The 25,204-nt window shown below is 38.1% G+C and overlaps 1 protein-coding gene and 1 non-coding gene across 3 annotated transcripts in view; one reads left to right on the top strand and one right to left on the bottom strand.

The window, feature by feature from the left end:
* The window catches only part of LOC108248188 (INSC spindle orientation adaptor protein), a 64,713-nt gene that overhangs the window by 20,728 nt on the left and 18,781 nt on the right, over positions 1-25,204 (bottom strand). The window contains exons 1-5 of one of the 2 annotated variants that reach the window (XM_017436801.3): positions 22,175-22,492; positions 18,183-18,274; positions 3,161-3,527; positions 2,896-2,948; positions 1,444-1,567 (exon numbers count right to left, since the gene is read on the bottom strand). In XM_017436801.3, coding sequence (XP_017292290.1) covers positions 1,444-1,567; positions 2,896-2,948; positions 3,161-3,527; positions 18,183-18,256 — 618 coding nt within the window. In that variant the 5' untranslated portion in view covers positions 18,257-18,274; positions 22,175-22,492. Of the gene's footprint in view, positions 1-1,443; positions 1,568-2,895; positions 2,949-3,160; positions 3,528-18,182; positions 18,275-22,174; positions 22,493-25,204 lie in introns of those variants that run through there. The other variant, XM_017436799.2, reaches the window with a different exon arrangement.
* Positions 5,436-5,508, top strand: trnav-cac. Its single transcript has one exon. It is a non-coding gene; the product is annotated as a tRNA-Val (tRNA).

Here is a 25,204-nt window from a genome sequence, read left to right as displayed (position 1 = left end):
TAGTAATGCCTTTGTTGACGTAGAAACACACTAAACACAATGAACTGAGTTTTTAACTATGCAGATGGCTTCTTAGGGTAAATTTAGAGTGAGAGATGATTTACATTATCTGTGTTAAGAATTTTTGACATCACAACATTAAAATTAGGCTAAATGAATGATTTTGTGGAGGACAAACTAAATGTTGATGGTAGCAGTTTTTCCATCTTTTAATTGGTGACCAGGATTCATGGTGACCAGGGCGACTGGATGTAGGCAAATGTTGTAACCAGAACCCCTACAGCTAAAGAAAAACAAAACTGAGGATACTATAAAAGCAGTATAAACTAGACCAGAAGAAGGAAATGTCAAACAGGCAAAAAAACAACAAGGTTCTGGCAGAAAACAGAGGAAACCAGGCTGCACAAGACTGAAGGGAACAAACAATACAGTGAAAAACAGCTGAGTGATAATTAGCAGATGGAAGCCAGGTGTGATAGGGCAAGTGAAGAAAGGAACAGGAACTACCAAAATAAAACAGGAAGTAAACTAACAAAACAAGATGCTAACTAATGGTGAGTTTGGTTTATATGTCGAAGTCAAACTTTTTGAATTACAAATCAATAGAATCAACTGAATCACATATTTCTGACTGTCATGTGAAAAATTGTAATAACTTCAGTAATAAACGTGGTTTTCATGTCTGTCTGTATCTCATTAAATCAGTCCCACACACTGCACTGTCCTGCCACTAATAATGAACATGTTGCTTCAGTGTCTAAATGCACACAATACAGAGAAATCTGTTGTTGTCTGCTTATACTAGCAGAAAACAATAACCACATAGTGAGCCTAGTTATTAAGCACAACAGTTCGCAAATCCTACTGTTTTTCTGCCTTGCAAATGGAACACCAATCAATCAGATTTGACAATATTCCGATTTGCGTTTCAACTTTTGAGTTAAATAGAACAAAGCATAAATCCATAGAACAGGAGTAATGCAAAGCAACCAAAACTGTGCCATAAAACAAAAGAAATGAGTCTTCACATTTGGTATAATTGAAAGGCCCTAAATGTCCTCTGTAGATAGCAAAATGAGTTAATTCAGTAGCATGCACTGGGTGGGAGATACTCAGATTTAGAAATTTCCTCCACAGAGGACAAATTTAAACTATAAGTAGTATGCAAAAAATGTGCATGAGTAGTACTAAATCACTGATTAACTGATCTGCTTTCCTCCTGCAGCCAATCACTCAAAAAAAATGAAAATTGAAGCTAAGAAGTAAAAAGTGGAGCTCATGCTGCTGTTTATGAACGGTTTAATAAAAATGACAACTGGTTGCATCTTTTCTGTTCAAATCACGTCAAAGACAAAGTTTAGACTGAAACATGACTGAACTCTCTACACTGACACAGTATAATCAAAGTTACGTGCAAATACAGAACGTAACTAAATTTTATACCCGGATCTCATTGGCCAATGCCATGTCAATCATGTTGCTGAAAGAATCGCTGACATCTGTGAGGATCTCGTGGATCGCCTCCCTCATGGATTTAAGGAAGAACTCATCATCAGTGTGAAGGCACCTGCAGGTAAGGTGGAAAAAATATTTTACATGTGGAAAAAAAATAATTTATTTAGTTTAAAGTTTTAACGGATCAGGTTAGAATGAAAATGTGTTGTGTTAACTAAACATCCAAATATACACAACTGATGAACAGCGATGCTTAACAAAATACTGAAACATGCAGCACTATATTTGGTGGAAATTAAACAACTTTACCTATTGACATTAAAGATGCTAGCTCACAAAAAAAAGTCCATCTATTTCATTCAAACCTCAAAACAGCAGCATTTTTATGTTTTGGGCCCCTGTGGACAGTTTATTCTCAGCATTTTAACTACTTCATTTGTAGAGCAGGACAGATTTGAACCCATTTGTCACCCATTGGAAAAAAGGGGGTAATGTTTTAATTGCCTGTGTGTGTGTTTGTCAGTTTGTCTGTTAGCAAAATTGATCATGAACCACTGGATGGATTTTGATGAAACTTTGATAAAGTAATCATTGAATGTACATCTATAACTGATTAACTTTTGAAGGCCACCTAATTTGAGAGGACAGGTACAGTCAAACGACCTTAAGAAACACAAAAATGGCTATAACTCAGTCTGTTTTACAGACTCTGAGCTGAGATTTGGTGCAGCATCAGCTGAGAGTCATCCCCAACACACATTTTAAGCCCTAACAAACTGCACAAGATCTTTGTTTAAAACTTTGGCATTAACTGTTGTAGCCAGCTCTGTCTGTCTGTTGGCAAAATATCTCATGAACCACTGGACAGAAATCAAAAAAGCTCTCAGAAAGTAATAATTGGATGTAAATCTACAACTGGTTACCTTTTGAAGTCAGTCCAGTTTGAGATGGCCACCACATCAACATTAGCCAGCGCAAAAATGGTTATACATCAGTCTGTTTAAAAGATACTGAGCTAAGGTTTGGGGTGGTAGTAACTGAGACTCATCTTCAACTCATATAGATAATTTAAGATCTTTGTTTAAAATGTTGGCATTCTAAGTGGTTGGTAACATGCATTCCTTTAAGACTAAAAATGTCTAGACTAGACTAATTCTTTGTTTGTTTTGCTACTTTTGAAAATTTTATTTTGTGCTTGATGTTAAAAGCAGAATTATGGCAGAAGCTTTTTGCAAATGGTCCCCATACACTGCTTCTGTATTTCAACTTATTATTTTGTTGAACAATGACTTGTATTTTATCATGTGTTTATATTTGTAATACCAAGTAGGACCATGTGAACATTTATTATTTCCTGGCAAGTAGAACCTTAAAAGCGAATTAAACTGTTTTGTTTGTTCCTCTGTTTTTATGTCTCTGTGTGTTAAATGTGTGCGGTACCTCTCTGTAATATTTGTCAGCTCCAAACACTTTTCAAGCAGTGATTTCTCATACTGCAGCAGAAGAAAAGGAAAGGTATTTCAGGAAATGATGAAGTAAACAAAAATATATTTTCATTCAAAAAAATCTAACAAAAAAATTCACATCATTCTTATTTTTTTGCAGGCATATAAGTGACAAACTGTGTCTCTGATGATTAATATATATGCATAATTTACCACTAGCACATTGTTTTGGTAAAATCACATCCAGAATCACCCATTACCTTCTGCATTTCAGGTGGTGTACTCCGAGCCGCACTGTACTCATGTATCAGAGAGCGCACGTGGCAGTTTGCACGTACAGCCGTGCTGTGAACTCTCTGCCAACGCCCCTTCTCCAGCCGCTGGAACATCTTCCCCAGCTCTGTGCTGACAACTAAGGCACGGCGAAGAAGCGTCTGCAGGTTGTTCCTGGCCACGTGGTCCCCTGCCCCAATCCCAGAGGTCACGATCAGTTCTCCCTGCTGGGTGTCCTCCTCCACCCCGATGGGTTTGGCCTGGAGGACGCACATACACTCCACCTCTGTCATGTGGCGGAGGTCCTCCATCCAGCGCTGGACCGAGTCCACCTGGAGAGACTGCATGCGGGTACTGTGGAAGGACAAACAAACAAACAAAAAAAAAAAATCAGATAGATGTCAAATTACAGTCAGGAAGGGTTTTTTACACAAGAAAATTTTCTGTACTCATAAGAATAAAGACATGATTACAATCCTTATACCCCTGCAGCAGTTTTGCAAATTCACCTTGCATGTTTGTGGTGTATTGAGATATGTAGCTGCAAGAAAATAACAACACAAAAAACAATGAAGCCTTATCTTCAGCAGGGCCAGGTTGTCACAGACTTACTGGTCATTTGAGAAATTCTGTAGCAAATTGGAAAAGTAACATATACCACACATAAACACAACATTATTTTGCTGTAGCTAACCCAACGATGACATTACAATCTCATGTAATGCTATGCTTATGCTCTGTCTGCAGTGCCATGGAATTTTGGTGTACTTGTGGTGCTTTTATGCTTAATAGGTGTTGCATTGTTTCTCTGTTTTGTCTGTCTCTTTAGACATGCCTATTAATGGTGCATCCCTTTGTGTTATTGGCATATGTACCGGATAAATACAGTGTCACACAATGTCATGTGGTTGCTGCTGTGCGTATTGCTTTGTTGGAGTACACTGTATATGATGTTGTAAGAGTACCAACAGCATTTTTTCAGGGCTGGTTGTGTACTGATATACGACCAACATTTTCTACTTGACATTCATTTCACAAACATGGACCTGGAAAAAAAAGATGTGCAAGTTGTTGTTGTGGCTTTGGTTTGGATTTTACTTGAGAATGAGGAGAACAGAAGACAAATTGCCAAAGTACTAGCATGGACAGGGCACTAGCAATAGCAACTCAGAAAACAGTGAGTGAGACCATGGCTAGATGCTGTAAGAATGGACCATTACAACAGCCTTATGGAGGAACTGCAATAAGAAAATGCCGGTGAACCCCACAGATACACCACAGCAACATCCCACATAACAACAAAACACCATGCCAACAAAAACAATGTAGGTAACATAGTAAACTCCATACCTTTGCCATATTACACTGTAATTTTCCCTCCTATCAACCCAGTACATGCTAAGTATATGTAATGGGAACATATCATGAATATTGCACGTATGTCATATACGTCACCAGAATTACAGTGACTTTTATACACAATAATCTTAATTTCTTCATGTTTTGACTGATGTAAAAAAAATCTAAATGTACCAATGTATGTGGCAAAAAACAAAACAGTGTGACTGAACCTCTAATGAGTAATCAAACAACAAGTAAAGAAAACAAAAGCAGAGATGTACAGTTTAAAATCTGGTCGTTCACTGCAGTTACTGAGACAGATGCTGAATTGCATTTTTTAAATACACATACAAATTATATATTACACAATATATTCATATGTTACTAATAATTTTTATCCCATGTAAAATAAATCCATTACCTAAAATAAAATCTAATTTTCAGCTTCAGAGTTAATTTAAAAGTACAAATTCAGAACCTACAGAACCTACAGTCAAAGTAGCTCCACAAAAATTGCCACAGAGATCCTAATAAGTGAAGAATAGTGGTATCTGCGATATTGAAAGTGATTTGGGTCTATCACCATCCTGTAAATTATTAGAAAAAAGAAGCATAATCTCTTGATAATTAAGGATGTTGAATTAGAAATTCAAAGTCTGTGTTTAGACCAGTGATAGATTATGTAACATGGCCTTTGCACAGATGTTCACCCTTGTTCTTATCTCAACTCTCTCTGTTATATATAGTTCTTAAACAAAAAAATACTGTTACACAGGGATGGATAAAACAAAATGATGCATGTATTCAGAAAATAACAGTCTCTGTAAAGGGTGAAGTATAAACATCTAAACAAGAACAGAAAGTAATCTGAATCACCAAAGATGGCTATATTTCAGATGTCCAAATTCTAGCATTCCCATGGGTGTCATAGTGTAGTGGTTATCACATCTGCTTCACATGTAAAAGGTCCTGGGTTCAATTCCCAGTGGAGCCAAATACTGTTGTTATCCTGTGAAGTTCTTTTGACAGCTAGAATATTGTTAGAAAGCAGGATTAAGTTGTTTGACACAGTGGTTCCTGGTCTCACTGTCATCCATGTTCTAAATATTTGCCTGTTTCAACACATGTGATTCTAATATCTTGGTTATTAGGAGGCTTTACAGAACTTTACAGAACAGATGACCTCCTGAGGAGGTAATATTGCTGATCCTGCCAATTCCAACATTTAAACATCTTTGGTCACTCTACTAGTGTTACCTCACTCAAAAGGAAGAACAGCAGGACAGAGCCTGCAGTTCATTTGTACACACATCCGGATGACTGAACTAAACTTATTGAGGTATAAATGCACAGTAAACTTAAAAATAAAAAAAACACTTTAAAATAAAGCAGGTTATAAAAACTTTGCTGTACAGAGAAGAATGAATTTGCTGTATGTCAATGCCTTTGAGATATATCATAGCTAGAGACAGAACAGAAAGTTTGAGCTATTCAGGACGAGCGAACCCCTAATGGCTGGCCGCAGTACAAAATCCAAGTTCTGCTCTTTTGTGTAAACCAATGCGACATTTTTCTGACTATAACATCAAAATATACTTCAGATAATCTTTTCAGCTATTGAGATTTGTTTATTGCTGTAGCTCTTATCTTTCTGCTGTGTGTATAAATATGCACTTATAAAAACATATTTAGTTTTAATTAGTTATTTGAGGCTTTAAAAAAAATGTCACATTACACTATAATTGACAATATGACAGCATGTTAGTGAGTTGGGAGGGTGTGTAGGCGAGACTTTAGTATTGAAGATGCAGTTTCTCATCCATTGTCCAAAAAACAAACATTTTGGACAATGGAAGTTAATGGAGTCACTCTTTATTTATGTCAGTGGTTGCTGTGCAACTTTTTTTGTGGTCCCATTCCTGCTACATAGTGGTGTTATTTTCTCAGTAGGGACACCTACTGCTTAAGTAGAGAACTGCAGCCAGTGCAGCTCGTCCCAAGTGCCAGTATGATGGGCTACTCTGCTACATTGATGTCACAGATCACTTGTGCTGGGATCAACGGTAAAATTTAATTTCAGTTTAACGCCCCCATTTCTAAAAGTAAAAGTTGTCTCAAACTTGTTTCACGGAACAGATGTGAGTTCAAGGGACTGCAGAGGCTTAATTAAGCCCATGATGTAGCAGTGATAACATCTGGTTTACATGCAGAAGGTCCTGGGTTCAATCTTCAGTGGAACTGTGGTTTCTCAACATGTGCTGTTGTCCCAACAAAACCACTGCTGGAGCATTCAAAGTTTGTTATAGTTTAGATAGCAAACACAAAAATAGTTATAACTCAGTTACTTTTACAGATATTAAGATAAAGTTTGGTGTGGTTGTAGCTGAGAGTCATTCCCAACTCTCATTTCTAAGAATAAATTTATGTTTTTTTTTCAAACTACTGTCTGTGAATCAAACTATCCCCAAGGAAAAGTAAAGATTCTTGAACTCTAAGAGTTTTAATTATTAATAGTTATGAAAACAAATATTGTGAGTGGAGTAAAAAAAAAAGTTGAGTGTACAATTAATAGAAAAAAAGTGTTTAGCAAGTGCAAACACATAAGCTGCAAGTAAGTCATCAGTTTATCTGGATTCCTACCAGTATGAGCCTTTATACAAGCAAATCAATCCCCTTAACTCCATCAAGAGAAAACTATAAACAGCCCACTAAAAACAGCAGCTTTCAAGCTTTAAACACCAGGCATTCCTGAAATCAATAATGTGTATTCAAGGTCAATTCCATCAATAACTGGTAGCTTTGTGCTTGTTAGTTTAACCCCTTCCAGTTCCTCTTCAGGTAGATAACAGCTTGAACATCGTACTGCACCAGGTAAACACTCCTCCCCACTTCAATCTCTCCTGGCACTGACCCTAATGAATGGAGGCTTTAGGGGGCACGTCCAAATCCTGCACCAAAGGAGCCAAAGCTCCCTGAAAGAGAACGGATCGATGGCTCCTCTGAGTCAACACAGGAGAGGGTCTCTAATGAAGATGGATATTTTTCTCTTTGGGTCCCGGGGTGCTTTCTGTGCAGCCTGTGCAAATTAACAGCTTTAAAAAGACATTTGTTGTATTTCTGTGTAATTGAACGTTCGCTGATCTAGTCTAAAATTCAAAATATAAAACTTGTCACTGACCACCAACAATTACCAATACACAAAAACCTTCAAGACCTTCCAAACCCAGTTACATTTAATTCATTTTTCCATTAAAGAGATTGTTTAGATTTTTTTTGAAGTTGTATTCTGTAGAGTTGTTATCAGTAATCAATGTCTTACATGCAGCAAAAATCACCATATGTTCAGAATATCAGGCAGAAGTTCTCCAATGGTAGTCAAGCTAACAACTTGTCCAAGTGGACCTAGTTCCTGTCATCCTAAAACAACTCAAGCTTCATAATCTTCAGGCAAATGCTACTTTGTAAACTTTGTAAAATTCAGTGATTGCCACCTAAAGAAGTCTTTCTCAAGCAAATAATGTATATATAATAATGTATATATATTCAAATGTAGTTTTAGGATAAATTGATAATATTTTGATATAAATTAAACATATACCTATGGAAGCTAAAGCTTTTATTGCTTTTGCAAAAGAAAACTGTAATTTTTTGTGTTAACATTCCAAGTGTCATCAAAAAAAAAAAAAAAAACATTAATCAAAATTAAAGGCCTAGCATCCGTTGAAGGAATGCATATCGCCCATCGCCTTTCATGACAGAACTTTACTTCAAGATGGCTGCCACAGCCACATTTTGCGAAACGTGCTAAGGCTAAGAGTATGTGTCGAGTTTGACTCTCAGCTACAATCTCAGCTGTAATTTTGAGTTTTTTAATTGTTTTGTGTTTCTTTAAAAGCCATCCGCTGGTTCGTGAGATAATTTGCTAACAGACAGTGTTCACTGTTTTAGGCAAAGATGTTCGACAATGGATAGCACTCTGAGTATGTGTTAAGGATGACTCTCAACTACTACCACACCACATCTTAGCTCAAGATCTGTAAAACTGGCAAAGTTAGAGCCATTTTTGTCTTGACTAATGTTGATTAGCTACAGTGGACATCTTGAATTATGGTGACTTCAAAATGTAATCGTTTGTAGATGTACGACCAATGATTACTTCCTGAGAGTTTGATTAAAATTTGTCCAGTGGTTCATAAGATATTTTGCTAACAGCCAAACAGTATTGATTCCAATGATTAAAACTAAAGTTTAATGCAAAGATCTCGTGCAATGTGTAGTGCTTGGAGTATATGTTGGGGATGATGTTCAGCTACTACTGCACCAAATCTGAGCTCAATATCTGTATAATCGGCTAATTTAGAGACATTTTCATGTCTTGTAAGGTCAGCTGGCTGTGGCAAATATATTGATTAAAGTTGACTCCAAAATTTAATTTCTGAAGGGTTTTATTAAACCCATCCAATTGCTCATGAAATTTTTTGTAAACAGACAGAGTATGTGTTAGGGATGACCCTCAGCTACTACCACACCATATCCAAAAGGTACTGAGTGTTTCAATAAAATCTGTTCATTGGTTCAAGAGATATTTTGCTAATTGTGCTGACAAACACACACATCACTTCGGACGATAAAAAATCTCAGTGCATTTGTTGAAAGTCAGTGACTGTTAGGATTTTGGAGCATTTATAAAACTGAGTTCTTACTTTATGTAATTTCTGTGAGCGTATTTTTTTCTAATCACCACCATCTTTAAACATCTGACACAAACGGGTTTTAAACTCTCCGTTGGACGAAAGAACAGTAAGAGTCTGTTGATTTTGGCTAAAAACCTCTATTTTCAATATTTCTCCTTTAGAGATAGCCACGCTTGTTTCTTCAGTCGGGGATTGTAGTAAAAGCTGCACTGCCTGAAATGGAATATTGTAAATGTGGGGAAAATGTGCAAAAATTAAAAGAAATAAATCTAAAAATTATTTTAATGATCTGTGTCCAGATAAGACTCTGTCTGAGTCCAGATACTGGCTGCAGTCCACTAACTGCTAAAAGGTAAAATCATTCTGTCGTCTGTTGTCTGAGGAGGTGGAATCATTCGAAAATAGTCTAATCAGCAAGTTTCACAAACAAGAGGTTTATCAGTCCATGTCTAATAATCGTCATTAAATTAGAAAGGGGATAAAGGTCCAGATGAGTGTAAATGTAAAGAAGAATAAATGAGTACATAGTGTTACACAGATCATTGAAATGGACCTTGTGGGGTAAATGACCCTGAGTTTATCAATAGATGATTTTTAGAGCAAATCTTTGTAACTGATTAAATAAAATACTTTCCTCGAAATGTTCTGAACAAATAAAGTAGCAGGTATGTATTGGGGACCCTTTTCTCTTGTTAAAAAATTGAACTCACTCTACTAGTCTGTGGTCTCCTGGGAATTAATCAAAAAACAACCAAATCAATCTTCAAAAAAGGGGAAACTGTGAAGCAGCATGAACAATTTTCGTGTTCATATCAGACCAAATGGGATCGTTTGAATTCTTTCCTCTCGGTTATATAACAGCGTCACACGAGGATGAGCCTGTGTAGATTTACACGCCCAGCGAGCCACAAAACATCGCCCTCACCGCAGGATTGGTGCGGGGAGAAAAATGATAATAATAGGTTTGTTTTCTGAAGGAGGGGGAACGGTGTACTACAGTGTGTGGAGAATGACAAATATTTACATGCAGGGCCACGCGAGGGTCAGGTGATAATGTCTCTATTGTGTCAGACAGGAATCCTGAGGGGAGGAGGTGCATCATTGTTTGGACGATAGTCTAATATTGAGATCAGTGTTTGTTGCTGTCCTGCTCCAACACACCTGATTCAAATGGTTAAATCACCTCATCAGTTTATCATCAAGTTCAGTAAAAACCTGTTAATAAATCACAAATAAAATTAGGTGTTACAAGATTGGTAGACACCAGATTAGAGAAGGGAAATGTTAGATAATCCTTCTTCCAATGCTATATTTTAAACAATTATTTGTGAAGGTCTGATTTTTGAGTCAATCTTCTTTTACTTATATTTTGTAATGGATTGGTTCCTTTTAGCTGAATTTATAGACAACAACAAAAAAAACTTTAAATAACTTCATCTCTTAGAGAAAATTTCAGAAACAAAGAAAAAAAAACTAGCCACCTTGCATAAAATAATTTCAAATCAAGGCCATCTTACAGTGAAAAAAGATGGAGATGTAGCCATTCATGTCAAATCTTTAAAAATTACTAAAAGCCTTGAGCCATGAGGTTTCCAGCTGTATAGTTTAATATCCCTGTTTGCAGCTGCAGAGTTAGAGCACGAGCTGATCTGTGACCTTGACCTTTGATCTTTGCCTTTAACCAGAACACCACCAAAACATAACCTCCTTGACGGAGGTAACAATATGGAAGATCTAAAATGACATCAAGAGATGTGCTAGCACTTAAAATGCATGTTACAATTGAGCCTCAGCTACTACTACACCAAATCTTAGCTCAATATCTGTAAAATGGACTGAGTTTAAGCCATTTTTGTATTGATCAACTGTGGCAGACAGACACAGACACAGGCAAACACATAACTGCCTGCCTTTTGGCTGCAGGCAATAAAGATATTTGAAGCAGCTGGTTTTTAAAAAACAGGTCATTTTAATGGCGATCTGAAGAGAAAACCTGCCCGAATCAGAGCAACATTGAGCTAACTTCTAGTCAGGAGTAAAAGATTACTTTAACTTTTGGATGATTGACTTTTTAATTTTGCATGTACTCGAGCACTGAGTGCATACAGCGTGTACTTCAGGAACATGGAGTTCTGCTGGAAAGGTCACTGCTCTGAACAAGTGAGCCCAATAATGATGAGCTCACTTGTGACTGATGAAACAAAGAGGCTTCAGACTGCAGAGCTGCACACTCAGTTTTTATATTTGTGTAATTTAAAGGTTTGATAAGTGGCTTTATACCTGATCAAAACCAGTCGCTTCAATAATGTGTGACAACTAAATTGCCTTTGGCTGCTAGAAACTCAAACACCTTTTGTCCAAATAAGACATCTGTTGTAACAAAATTGGTATGTTTGAGAGGAAAAAATTAATAATAGTTCTGGTGAAATCAGTCTAAAATGGCTGTAATTATCAAAGCTGAGCAAAAACAAAAGATAAATAAATATGATCAAACAAATTATTTATGGTACATGAGTTGATGGGTAATCTTTATAAGCAATCCTATTGGTTCATGAAAAATGTATGGTCCCAGCAGTAATTAAAAACTTAGTAGAGCTTTACATTTAAACATTAATTCAATAGATAAACAAAATTTCTATGTCTGGAGGTATGATTTGTATAAGTAAGTAGGTGGAAAGTTTATACAAATAGGAAAAGTTCATATACAAAGATGGTGGGAAGTATAGACAGCTCAAAAGTCAGTGTGTGACATCAGCACACTGAGTTAAATAATCTATAGTAAAAACCATGAAAGATTTCAATCGGTGAATTAAAGTCTAGCTTTCTGTGACCTGTTTAAGTTTCAATAAGGTTTTTATTATAAAGTAAGTCAGAGCTAAGGAGTACCAAAAGGACTAGGTTTTCGCACTTGTTTTGCCAAGAGTTCTATAAGTACCTATGCTGAATTTGTGTTTTGCAAAAAGAATATTTTTAAAGTTTGTCTACACAATGTGACAATGTGCTGCTGCCAAAATGATAGCACACTATTCTCAGTATTTATGTGTTTGTTTTTCTACAGATTTCAAGGGAAAAACAAATCAAAAAGACTAATGTGTGAATAGTTACAAGGGTGCTTCAATGCTAATGGACCTGTACTAAGGCAAAATGAGATTAGAAAAGACCAACACAGACGGACTGTGAAGGTCACACCTCTCCAGTGAAAAAAATAAGAACAGTATCACAGAAGAGCTATAATTATGTGGTAACAGTGAACAGAATTCTTTGTCATGAAAGCGCCCAAAAGGACAATAAAAAAGGCAGAGGTAAAAGTGAAAACACACTGGAAAACACACACTCACATACACACACAATACAAGAAAAAAGTCCTGGAGCTCCCACTCTCAGAGCAGTTTTTTTTTTTTTTTTTTACAAATCCCCTTGCACTTTTGCAGTCTCCTCCTCTTTGGGCCAACTGGTTCCTCACAGACATCGTGTTAGTCACCATTATTAAACACAGCAGTCTCTGGGACACAAAGTAACACTCGTCTCTGCCTAAAGGCCACAGTAGTGATGGGAAGTTTGATTCTTTTTAATGATTCGTGTTTAAATGCATCACTCACCAGAGAGAATCTGAGTTTTGAGTCATTTGATTCATCTGAGTCACACAAGCTCTACTCCCAATCCCCACTGATTCCAACTGCTTTTACCACTGATTTGAAAAAGGAAAATGATCCATTTCATAGTGGAAAAAAAACATCAATTCTCAAATGAGAAATATGTGTTTTTCTCTCTGCACACACACATCAGAAAATTAACTAATCATGCAAAATAAATATAAATACAAGCACATTTGAGCGGGAAAAGAATATTTCAGAGAATAACTATGTCCAAAACCGCAGATTTTCACCTCAGGTAAAAGAGAGACTCCCTCAGAAAGCGCGTACACTGTTGCAGGCATGGGAGGGAGCAAATAGTAACAAATGACTTGCTTGCAAGACTTACTTACTGCCCAGATTCGTGCGAGTCAGGAGTTGTATTTTGTACTCAAACAAGTGAGTCAGGAGTTTGATTTGTTTGATTCAAACAGCACTCACAGACCACTACACCTGAGTGATTTGTTTGTTCATTGCTCACAGCGGGACAGTAGGGGGCAGTTGAGTTGAAACAAAAAACCAGAGCTGCTGCTGTTGTCAAGGTATTAATGCAGTGGCTAGTTTGATATATTTATTAAATGCAGTTAGCGTAGCAGCTACATATCAGTGACATGTTGCCTGCCTTGTCTCTTCTTTGCAGTTACCAGCTCAGTGGCCTAATGGTAGAGGGTCTGCCCTGAAACTGGGAGGTCGGGGGTTCAATCCCTGGCCTGGTCATTCCAAAGACTGAAAAAATGGGACCCATTGCCACCCTGCTTGACACTCAGCATTAAGGGTTGGAATTGGGGGGTTAGATCACCAAAAAGATTCCCGAGCGTGGCACCGCTGCTGCTCACTGCTCCCTCAGGGGATGGGTCACATGCGGAGAACAAATTTTGCACACTCAGGTGTGTGACAATCAGTGGGTCTTTCTTTTTCTTACATTTAGCTAGCTGTAGCAGGGACCAATCAGTGAGTTCATGAGTTCAAGGAGAAAAGAATTATGACTCGATTGAGGTGATTCAGGCATCTGATTAGGATACCTCCTGGACGCCTCCATTTGGAGGTTTTTCGGCCATGTCCCACTGGGAAGAGACCTCGGGGCAGACCCAGAACTTATTGGAGGGATTATGTATCCTCTCTGGCCTGGGAACACCTTGGGATCTTCCAGGAGGAGCTGGAGAAAGTCGCTAGGGAGGAGGTTTGGGTTTTTCTCCTGGACCTGTTGCCTCCACGGATAAGCATTAGAAGATGAATGGGTGAATGAAGATTTATGATTCCCAATTTGTAAAATGACTCACGAGTTTTGAACAATTCTTTTAGGAGTTGCACATCACAAGGCCACAGCCTAAATCAATTTATACATTTTTTAAAATACCTCTTAAAATGTGTTCCTCTAAAAGTCTATAGTGCCAGTTTTTAAATGTACTTTTTTTCTTAAATAATTAATTGCATTTTTACCTGCGATACCACATTCATTATACTATTTTTGTTATTTTGCTTGAAGGATTTATAATTACAGTTTTGAAATGGTACTCAATTCAGTTTGTGTTATCTTTTATTCCGACTGAGTGAAATCCTTACAAAACACAGGGGGGCAAAAGAAACAAATAAGAGCATATCTTTCTCAGATGGACTGATCCCCTATAACTTAATCACATCATGAAGACAGTGACAGTAAATGACAACATAAATGAGCTTCAAGCCACACTGAGTCACTTTTTTCCCCCAGTGCACTGTGGGAGCTCGCAGAGCGATATAATGCTTGTTAGTCAAGAGGAATTCCGATAGACATGAACTGAAACAGCAAAAAGGTGATATTTACAGTAAGTATGGGTGTTAGTGGACAGCATGCAGGAACCAATGTGTTCCTCAGGAGTAGAAGACCAATATCAGGCTTGTTGAGTCAGGTTTCAAGTGGTTTAGGTGGAGCATGCCACACCTCACAGATATTAAACAGACAGAGTAATGACTGCTTCTCTTTGCCTGATTAAAAGTCTCTCGGCACATTAAACCACCTTGTTGTCGACAGCAAGGATCCCACTGATGTTTGAATTAAAGGGTAGATGCATTGTGTGGCTCCAGAGGCTGTGCAAACTTTGGGGGCTTAGCCCAGCCCAATAACATTACATTTTTTATACAATTGGGACTTATTTTTGTACATCCAGTGCACTTTATTAGTAAATTTAGACTATATAATCATTGGGTAAAGAAAATCCAGTCACTTTTTTTACGTATCAAAATGTTATAAAAATGTTTGTTTACCAGGTTCTACACTGATTCAAGTCTAACCTCAAGTGTAACTAGAATTGTAGTGGAGGGCTTGTTTGCAGCCACAGGAGCTGAGCACCATGCAGTCATTGAGTCGACCACAAACTCCTTTGCAGACCAAAGGATTCTGGAGTCAAATGTGAGGCCATCTGTCCATCTGCTGAAGCTCAGACCAAACTGGATCACAAAACAGGACAATGATCCCAAACACAGCAGCAAATCTACAACAAAACAACTGAAAAAGAAAACAATCAAGATGTTGTGGTGGTCCTGTCAAAGTCCAGACCTCAACCTGATTGAATTGTTGTGGTGGGACTGTCAGAGAGCTGTGAGGAAGCAAATGTCTGCAAACCTCAATGAACTGAAGCAATTTTCTAAAGAGGAGTGGGCTGAAATTCCTTCACAACTTTATGAGAAACTGACAAAGTCTTACAGAAAACAAATACTTCATATTATCGTTGCTGAAGGGAGGTTCTACAAGCTGCTGAAACATTGGATGGACTTAGTTTTTAACAAACAGCTTTTCCATTTTGCTTTTAATAAATAGTGACAGGGTGGAATCTGTTGTGTGCTTTTGTACACTTGAGGTTCGATTTGAATAACTTTAGAACCTGGTGAAGATCAGATTCTTTTTATCATGTCCTAATATGTAAAACCCAAGAGCTGAAAACGGGTCAACTTTCTTTTTCCCATGACTTTATGTAATCAGAAAATGATATGTACAAACTAGACAGCCTTTCAAGAAAACTGTGACTGATTATTTTGTTGTTGTTGTTCACAGACAAATAGGTTGGGTTTGCCATGAGTCTGTATAACAGCTTTATGGCTTTTACAATACAGTATCACATTGGCTTTTGAATGAAATCCCTCGCCACATGCTTTAAAACAACAATCATAAACTCCATGTTCTTTTATTGGCCAGCTAAGCATCACGTTGGAAGGAGAAAACAGAAGCACGTGTTTGTTTATGTTGCCGTCTGTTTTGGATCTCTGTATTTAGTTCAGACTATCCCTGCCTCAGTCTGCCAATATGGAATTCATTGAATAAACTGTAAGCAGGAAGGAGTCTAATGTCTGTGGTGCATGAATATCACAGTCTGAAGCCTGGCGTCACTGAGGAACAAATAAAAAAAGACTTCTGAAACTTGACAATAGAAACCGCAGCCTTTTTGGACTGACTGAATGGAAATGTGGGCAAAATGAGCTGTGAGATTTTGTGGACTGACCACTGTGGCTTTGGCTTGTGCTGAAGACAGAAATAAGGACACTCTTGTCCTAGAAAAAAAAATTAAGATGAAAGTATTTAGAGACCAAACTGGATGTGAATGCCTTTAAAATGGTGCATAAACCTAAAATGAAGTTAAACAGAACTCCATCTCACTCAGAGTTACAGCATTACAAAGGATTGCTGCTGGACTGTGGTAGGATGATGCTTTTAAATGCTCAAGGCATGCCTTGATTCTTTAGGCAAAGGTCAGGCTTGTGCCACTCCTGAAAAAGCAGCACACAGAGATCATTTTGGCGTCTGACTGATCCAGTTAAATGCTGGCAACACGTGCAGACATTTGACTTGCAGATGTTTTAAACAACTTCTGATGTGCAGCCAAGACCAGCTTCACCAAAGACGTAATGCTCCGAGTCTGTTTCTCCTTTTTTCAGTCTACCTCCGATGTTCAATTTAACTGTTGCAGTGACTTGCACATGTCGGGTTGCATGCACCATAAGGTTTATAAATATGGACCTTACATTATCCCTCTTCCTTTTTTCACTTTTTATTCTCACGTGCTTTTCTTGACATCAACTGTGTTTATGCAACTTCTCTAATAGTCCTACATCAACAGAAAGTGAACAAAGACAACGTGCTGTAAAAACACATACACACATTAAGGGAACTCTTGGTGTGTGTGTGTGTGTGTGTGTGTGTGTGTGTGTGGGTGGGGGGGGGGGGGTATAAATATCTATGAATGACATCACATCTCAACTCCTTTGATGTACCTGCCAGCAGAACTGACTGGTCCCCAATGTTAAATAGAAACAGATCAAATTTGGGACAGGTGGAGGATTTTGGGGGGTGGGGGCAGGGGAGAACATGACATTGACCCTGTGCTGTTGCATACATATCATCTGAGTCATGAAAATTTAGAGATTTGCACAGAGATGTGACTGAGTTTGTATTTTCCAGCTGATTTACCACTAAAAGCCAGATACGCCAGATATTTCAGCAGCCTGATGATCTGTTGCGATACATTTATTTCCTAAACTACCAAAGGTGATTAATGACACAAATGATTAGTGGAAGCACTGTGGAACTCATTCTGTTCTTCTGTGAAAGCTGCCATAACTCCAGCATCCCTTACACAACAGCTGCCACCACTGTCAAAATAAGACGGAAGAAGAATAGCCAGCTTCTTTCATCCTGTCATGCTTGCTGTGGCCAGAAAAAACATTTAGGTGTCAACTTCTGTCGTAAAATATTAAAACACTGCTTTGTTTGTTTGTTTTTTGCACGTCATTATGATGTCATCTGCTAGATACTTTTCCTTCTTATACTAAGAAACGGTAAAATCTTTTCCAAAATGAAACAACTTTTGGGAACCAAACATAGGTAATATGTGTCTTGAGTCAGACTTCATGTATCCTTCTGCAGCTCCACCCTCTCGTCCAAATATAGTTCATTAAATATGATAAAAACTAAGAGTCACAGGTTTAAAACTGTAAGTTCACAAAGTAGAGGGACATTTATTCAGGCCCAGTGCCAGTCCGCTGGATCTTAGGGAACAGGTACATCAGGAGAAGGTATGGCCGTGTGAATTTGTTCCTCACCAAGTTGCTGCTTGTACCATGCTTGAGGGGGAGCCACACAGTACTGACATGAAACCATCAGTGAAATCATACTGTCAACTCCATGTGCAGTCACATGACCTTTAAATACATGCAGTTTCATTTAATTCCATCCCTTCACCTGTGTGCTTAGCTCCTTTTTGTTTGTGTGTGTATAAAAACAGTGCCAGATGTCATAGTGGCTGATTGTTCACCTGTGATTGCACAAAGGAACTGTAAAACCAAATTTATCAAATATTGCTGCGACTTGCCTCATCGGCGACGACGAGAGTGAGCTGCTCTGTCTGGAGCTGCTTGGAGGCGTTGGCGTTCTTTCCGAGGCCATCTTACTTCAGCTCAGCGTCTGAAAGGCAGGCAAACACATTCCATGTTGTCACAAATGCTGCACAATGATAACATGATGTCATCTTCCTATGAGGCGCTTCATTTTCAAATTAAATTGTAGAAGTTTTTAACTTCAGCAAATGTGTCTGCATCAGAGTACAGCATCATCCATTAAATGCATCAGTGTCACAAACAAACTGTATGATCACACAGCCTGCATCCTCATAGCTGTTTTGCTTGCCACTGCAGTGTAATCCACTACACTATCTCCTTATTGATCCGCCTCCAAGCATTCTATTCTTGTCTTGTATATTTTTTTTTTCCCCTCCAAGTAATTCAATTATCAATAAACCTCCCTGTTTTAAATAGCTGCAAGCTACTGGTGTGCCAGTAGAATAATATTTCTTATCTTCTAATTTATTGGCTGGCTGCCAGCCAGTGACTCTCTTTCCCATTTTTGAGCCTGAGCAAAGAGGCTGACGCTTTTAAGTGCCCGCAACTTTATTCCACTGTTTTATTGATGTATCCCATTTAGATTAGTCCATTTTCTGTCGGGGAGAAGCCACAGACGCCCTCCCCCCTGCCCAAACTATGCTCTAATCCTTTTAGTTAATGATATCCGTCAGTGGTGTGGTTACAAATTTTATGTTTACGGCTGGGCACAATTAGCAGGTAGTTATAAAATGAGATCTTTGTTGCACACGCACAACCACTCAACCTTTTATGTTTTACTAAACAAGTTTCAGCTCATATGGCTGGTGTCAATAGATGCAGACAAGGGAACTTACAATCATTTCAGTGAGACAAAAGGAATGTGAGAGGCGCAGAGAGCATCACTAATTCACTTCCACTTTTGCAGCTTATTTAAATGCCTCAGTGTTCAAGCAGAAACTACAAAATAACTGATCCATTTTGAAGCGTTGATAGACTGACAGGTTATGACACTAAAATAATTTGCTTTGGTTGTGCTGAAACTTCTTGAATTACGTAATTGTGAGCAATGAGGAAACTTAGGAGTTTAGTGATGTTTAAGTAACAAAAGAGTTTTTATTGTTGTTTTTTTTTTAAGTTCAGATTGACGCAGTACTCAGAAGAAAGAACGGGCAGTGGGACAGACCCACAATATACACACAAAGATGCAAAAACAGAGGAGGAAGGGGGGGAGGTGGTGTCTTTTAACTGCAGTCTTGGCATGGCTCCTCCAGGGCCATTTTCAGAAAAAGCATCACAGTGATTCAGAAATTATACCAGCTCTGTGCCAGGCACTAGTAAACCTGGGCATGTTATATTAAAGACAGGACAAAAAAAAACATCTATTACTTTTGGGAAAGTGTTAATAAATTTAAATACAATAGAACAAGTGCTGAAACAGTTAAATGTCTCCATTGGCTGACTGCAATAAAAGTGTAGACGAATTATACTGACCCTATAATTGATGAAAGGGTCAAAGCCTTCAAGTCACAGTTGCAGCAGATTCCATTACATGTCCCCCCGGCTCATTATTGTGCTCTTCTGTGGATTACCCTATTAATGAAGATGAGTTGTTCAACCAAGAAATTTGGTCCTGGGCACTTTGAGTGTGTCGCTAAGTGCTGCGTTGATTGCTCTGAGAGTGATCGCTTTCGTTCTGCCATCAGTGGACACGCTTGTTTTTTGGTGCTGTTTGTCTTTGAGTTATTTAGGTTTGGTGTTGACAGTTTTTTATGAAACTAAAGTATCCTATTTTGTTTATTCTAAAATCAAGACCTTATTTCCTCAGAGCAGAAGCATCACAGGTTACGATCTCTCCAGCTCAAGTACACCAAGGCTAAAGTTTCCTGAGCATATGGTGAGCTGAGATGGTATTGTTTCAAATTTTTCTGCTTTTTTTTTTTTTTTTTGTCAAGGACATTTGTTTTTATGTCTGGGTTGAAACCTGAACGGACACGGTGGGTTTCCCCTTTAAGTTGCCTAGGTGAACATCTGCAGTGTAAGTTAAACAAAGAACACCTCTGTTTGGGCTGCACGTCACAAATCGGGTAAAATAACAGCCACTCAATGACTTGTGTTGGACAAATCACCAGGGTGTGCTCTCTGTGCTCTGAGATTTATTGTAGGACTTGTTTCCATTCTTTGAATGTGTGTTAAGGGGGGATTTAAATGCTGTGGGATGCTCGTGGGCATGTTTCTGTCACTTACAGTTTTCCAGTAATGTTTCATGTAGTTTCTGTTCCCAGTTAATGCCACATGAATACTGCACCATGTGTCAAAATCTGATTTTACCTCTCCCTGTAGGTTATAGCTGATTTTATTGGTTCAACCACTTTACAATAGATTTTTAAATTTAGTTTTCTTTTAGCTGCTAATTCTTCTAAAGCAGTCTTATATGTGTGTTATTTAAAAAAATCCAATTACACTAACAAATATTTTTAATGTTTGTGGAATTGTCGCTGTCAGACTCTTCTACATATCCATTAATGTAACAGCCATCAAGTTTGATACAAATTTTCAAATCTTACCTTCATTTCAGTGGCTTACTATTGCTAGTGATACACTTAAAAACTGCTATCCTTTGCCAAACAGGTGCATTAGTTTTTTGTCATTTGAAAAGTTAATTAAATTCACATAAAAATGTATTTTAAAAAATCATTGTTCTAATCATCCTATTACACTAGATGATGACCCTCTATGATGTAAAAAAAACAGCCAAAACATGGATGGTCTTTGCAAAGTCCTGGCATGTTTTTTTATTTTTTTTTGTATGTGGCATATTAGGAATGCAGTGGGTTTCCAATAACACATGACAGCTGAAAGAGAGTTTGGAGCATATACAGTACAAAACTTCTGCAGTGAGGTTATGGCGGTTTGTTATCATGGTGGTAGCATGGATGGAGTGTAGTGGCAATGTGTAACATGACATGAGGCCCAAATGCACCTGTGTGGCTTCAAGAATCTAAAACAAGATTGGCCACGCTGGCCTCATGCCTGGGCTACAACCCCATCATACCTACACCTTGCTGGTATCTCTCCACGTAAGTTATTGCAATGCTCTTAGTGGTGTGGCTGCTGCATGTATCACACTCTGCTTCCATTCTCACTACAACCAATAGGATCACACTATGGTTTCACTACATGGCTGCAACAACCAATCCACGCTCTTTATGTGTCAATAAAAACTGTACCATGTTCCTTCATTCACCTTTTAGACGCAAGGCAAGAGGTACTTCTCATCATGGTGTGGCCTGCTGGACCTAGCACTTATGTGATACCCTTGGAGGTAGCATTGTGATAGCGTGGCATTATCTTCTAATGTGCAGCTGCATTTGGGAGCGGTCTGAAAGAATCGTGCCAGGGCTGTACCCAGGCAGTTGTGTGATCGTGGGCGTATGTGGTAATATTGCCATGGCAACATGCTGGTAATAGAATGTGATGAGGGCACAAGAGAGTGTCTTTGGGATGAGGAAACTAGCAAGAAAAAAACTGTTTGGTGAGTACTAAGAGCCAAGCTGCATCATGAAGGAGGTTTTCCAAGTTTGCCACAATAAAGCCATGTTCTAATAGGTTGTGGAGAGCGTAGTGAGGTGTTAACCCATTGTAAAGAGAGCTAAAAGAAGGATGTACAAAGCATAAAAACTTGTTATTAATTCCATCTTATCAATAATATCGAGCTACATGCATACTAACATCTTACTGTCCTTTTTTATGTCTGCTGTATCAGTAGTTTAAAAATCTATTTTAAGACCCTCTTACAACATGCTGTGGTACAGCAGAATACCTTTGGTTAAAACCACCAAATGAACACAAATACCCATTTGCAGAAAACTAATTCTACATCATTGTAGCTGAGTTTCATTGTGCCAAAAACAATGGATTTCTTATTGGCACAAACAGAGAAATCAATCACTGAGGAGAAGCAGGAGTATTAAGCAAAACCACTCACCATTTTGAGAGGCCAACACTAGCTTCAATCAGCACGCTGGGAGTTCAAGATGGAGTCAGTAAGGCTGTAGACTCCAACTTTAATATCCTTGATGGTTCAGAGATCCTCATACTGTTACCGGTTCCACATAGTTTGGCTTAATTTACAAAAATAAAACTTTGAAAAAACCACTTTGTTATTCTGACTGAAGAAATGGTTTACTCAAAGAGTTGCTTCTGGTGGTTAGGCTTTAAGTAAAATAGGCACTTTTTGGCTTTAGTGACTCAGCAGTATGGTACTCCTTTCACTGACCGGGCTCACAGGAGAAAACAGTGGTTGCAGTTTTATCACGGAGCTGTCGTGTGGGGACAAAAACAGAGCAGGACGGGTACTGTTTGTGTGGCTGGGAGGGAACAAGCTGGCTGTGCTGAGCCATGGGTCCCAACATTCCCATCCCACACATGCAGAGGGTCGGCTCAAAGTGGGCCCTTGTGCTTGGACAGAGAGATCCACACAAGGAAATATAAAATGCCTGATATGAACTGCTTGAATACTTGATGTGTTAACTAAAGTCTTACCATAAAAAATTGAAACTGACATTTTAATATTCGACCATCTATTTTCTTTGAATGTTTTTCATTTTTAGTCTAAGCCAGGGGGCACTACTTGTCATTTTTTGTTGCAGAATTATTATATTATTATTTTTTTATCTTTGAAAGGTTACTTTAGAGATGAGTAGCCAATAGATCTTTTTGAAAATCAAGTGTTTCGACTGCAGCAAAACAACGATTTAGAGTCTACATAAGCATCTGACAAAATCCTTCTTTAAAAAAAATACGTATTGATTTTACTTTTAAGATTTTAACTTTCAGATAAGTCAATATATTGTTTATGAAGGGATTGCTCTATGTAAACCAAGTTGGTTGACAGAATGGCTTTTAAAAGATAAAAAAAATCTACCCTAGCGTGATGCTATTAGCTTACTCAAAAACAGCCAACTAAACAGCTTAAAAATAAATGTTTTTACCTTTTTTAACATAAATCTTTTAGAGAGAAAAAATAAACAAACAAATAAAAATCTAATTATTATCTTGACTTGTACTGTACTATGAAGAATAATTGTGTTAGTATTAATTATTACATAACATATGTCTTGTGGGAGTATTTAAAGGACATAGTTTTCCCTTCAGACACAACAGCCTTCTTTTCTTTTATCTCAGTGAAGCTAAATGTAGAGCATTCCACTGATAACACTGGCATGGGAAAACTATTTTAGGCTTGTGTTTTGGTAAAAGCTAAGTTATTTGGGTATTACTTTGATATGCTATAAGGGATAAATCTGAAATTGTTTTCTACTCTATACAGTCAAGGGTACTGTTGTGTTTTGTTTTTAGGCGTTTTTCCTTAAAATCTTTACTAATTTGTGGTTTATACTCAACAAGTGTTGCTTAATATGTTCTATAACACACAGACAATGTTTGTGCTTTGTTTGTATGTGGGTAGGTAGGTCCCAGAGGAAAAGGACAAGAAATAGTGAGAAGTGGTTTTTGTCATTTTCAACTTAAAGTAACAATTTGTGAAATGTCTCAAACACTCACATCATTTTTGTTTACAATAGCTTTATGTTCAGTTTCTATGAGTTGTTTACATATTTCAAAACTGAACTTTCAAGATGAAATTTTCAACATTTGGCAAGATCAAAAACACGCCCAACTCCCTTTGCATAATTAAAACTGCATCCAACAGCATCCAGCAGCTCCAACTCATATTTTGTGCAATCACTGACAACTACTTGGGATTTAGAGATCTGAATACTTCTGAGTACACCGTGTAACAGAAAACTAAACTTTGTGGATAGAATCCTTCCACGGAGGAGTGGTTAACATACCCAAAACAATGTAAAGATTAGCACAACAGATCATTTTTATAAATGATATTTAAAAAAAAAGAAGTTCTGAAAATTTTATTAGGAGTTCTGAATTTATGATAGCATTTATCAGATGTTTCTAGAAATTTGTCTAGAACTCACATCTCAGAACAGGACTCATTTAGGAGCAAATTTCTCTCTCTAAAACAACTCAAACCTAAAACTTTCATAGCAGCTTGAGCAAACCTATGATGAATTTGTCACACAGTGGAAATTGTTTTATTTTGTAAAGTGTGATTTTTGTAAATAGTTTATTGTTGTGCATTTTTCTTTATAAATAGTTTATGGTTGAGTATTTTTCTGTTATTGCATGTTATATTCTTTCTTATCCACTGTGGACTCAGAAGGATTAAAGGCTGATGCTGGACACCTGTGTAGTGGTGGACGTGCCGGGAAGTAGCCTATTAGCACGCATCACGGACCTGTCAGAGACGCTGGTGGAACATTTAAAAAAGGACTGGTTTGACATTCAAGAGGGACTGAAGAGAGAGGGGAACCAAGCGAGCCGATTACAGCCGGGTGTGGTGTGTGGCACAATGGAGGAGCCGGATCGATCAGGTGGCTCTGCGGATGACTGCAGCGACGACTACAATCAGTGGGAAACGACGCGTTGGATTGACAGCGGTTATCCGTGAGTATCGTTTTCCACTGATGTCTGCTGGGATCCTCGTGGAGGGCTTGTAGAAGACCAGCGGGTTTTTTAGTTTGGACAACACTTCTGGTTAGGGTTGTCTGTGCCCCACAGGAGGAGCGAGCGGGGGCAACCGGAGCGTGCTGCAGCAAGGGCAGGAAGAGGCGGAGCCGGGGCTATGAAGGCTGTGGGACTGAGTGTGGGGGTTCCCCCTGTGTGGATTGGACTCTCTGGATTCCAGCTTTTTAGGAAACTTTGTATGCATTGGAGATTTTAACTTGTTTCGTATGTTTTTAAAAGTTTAGTGTGTTTTTAAAAGAATACGATTTTTATTCCCTTTGGGTATAAAAATTTGAGTGTCTGTTTCACTGTCAGCTTTGATTAGCCTGGTGCCACAAATTCACCATCCCATCACTTTTGCATGAACTATATTTGTGTTGCTGTAATAACTGAGTGGGTGGTGGCTGTAAAAAAAAAAAAAAAAAAAAAAAAA

This window comes from Kryptolebias marmoratus, linkage group LG11 (assembly GCF_001649575.2).
Source record: "Kryptolebias marmoratus isolate JLee-2015 linkage group LG11, ASM164957v2, whole genome shotgun sequence".
Lineage (NCBI taxonomy): Eukaryota > Metazoa > Chordata > Actinopteri > Cyprinodontiformes > Rivulidae > Kryptolebias > Kryptolebias marmoratus.
Note: the sequence above shows the minus strand (reverse complement) of the source record. Positions and strands in the feature narration are given on the sequence as shown.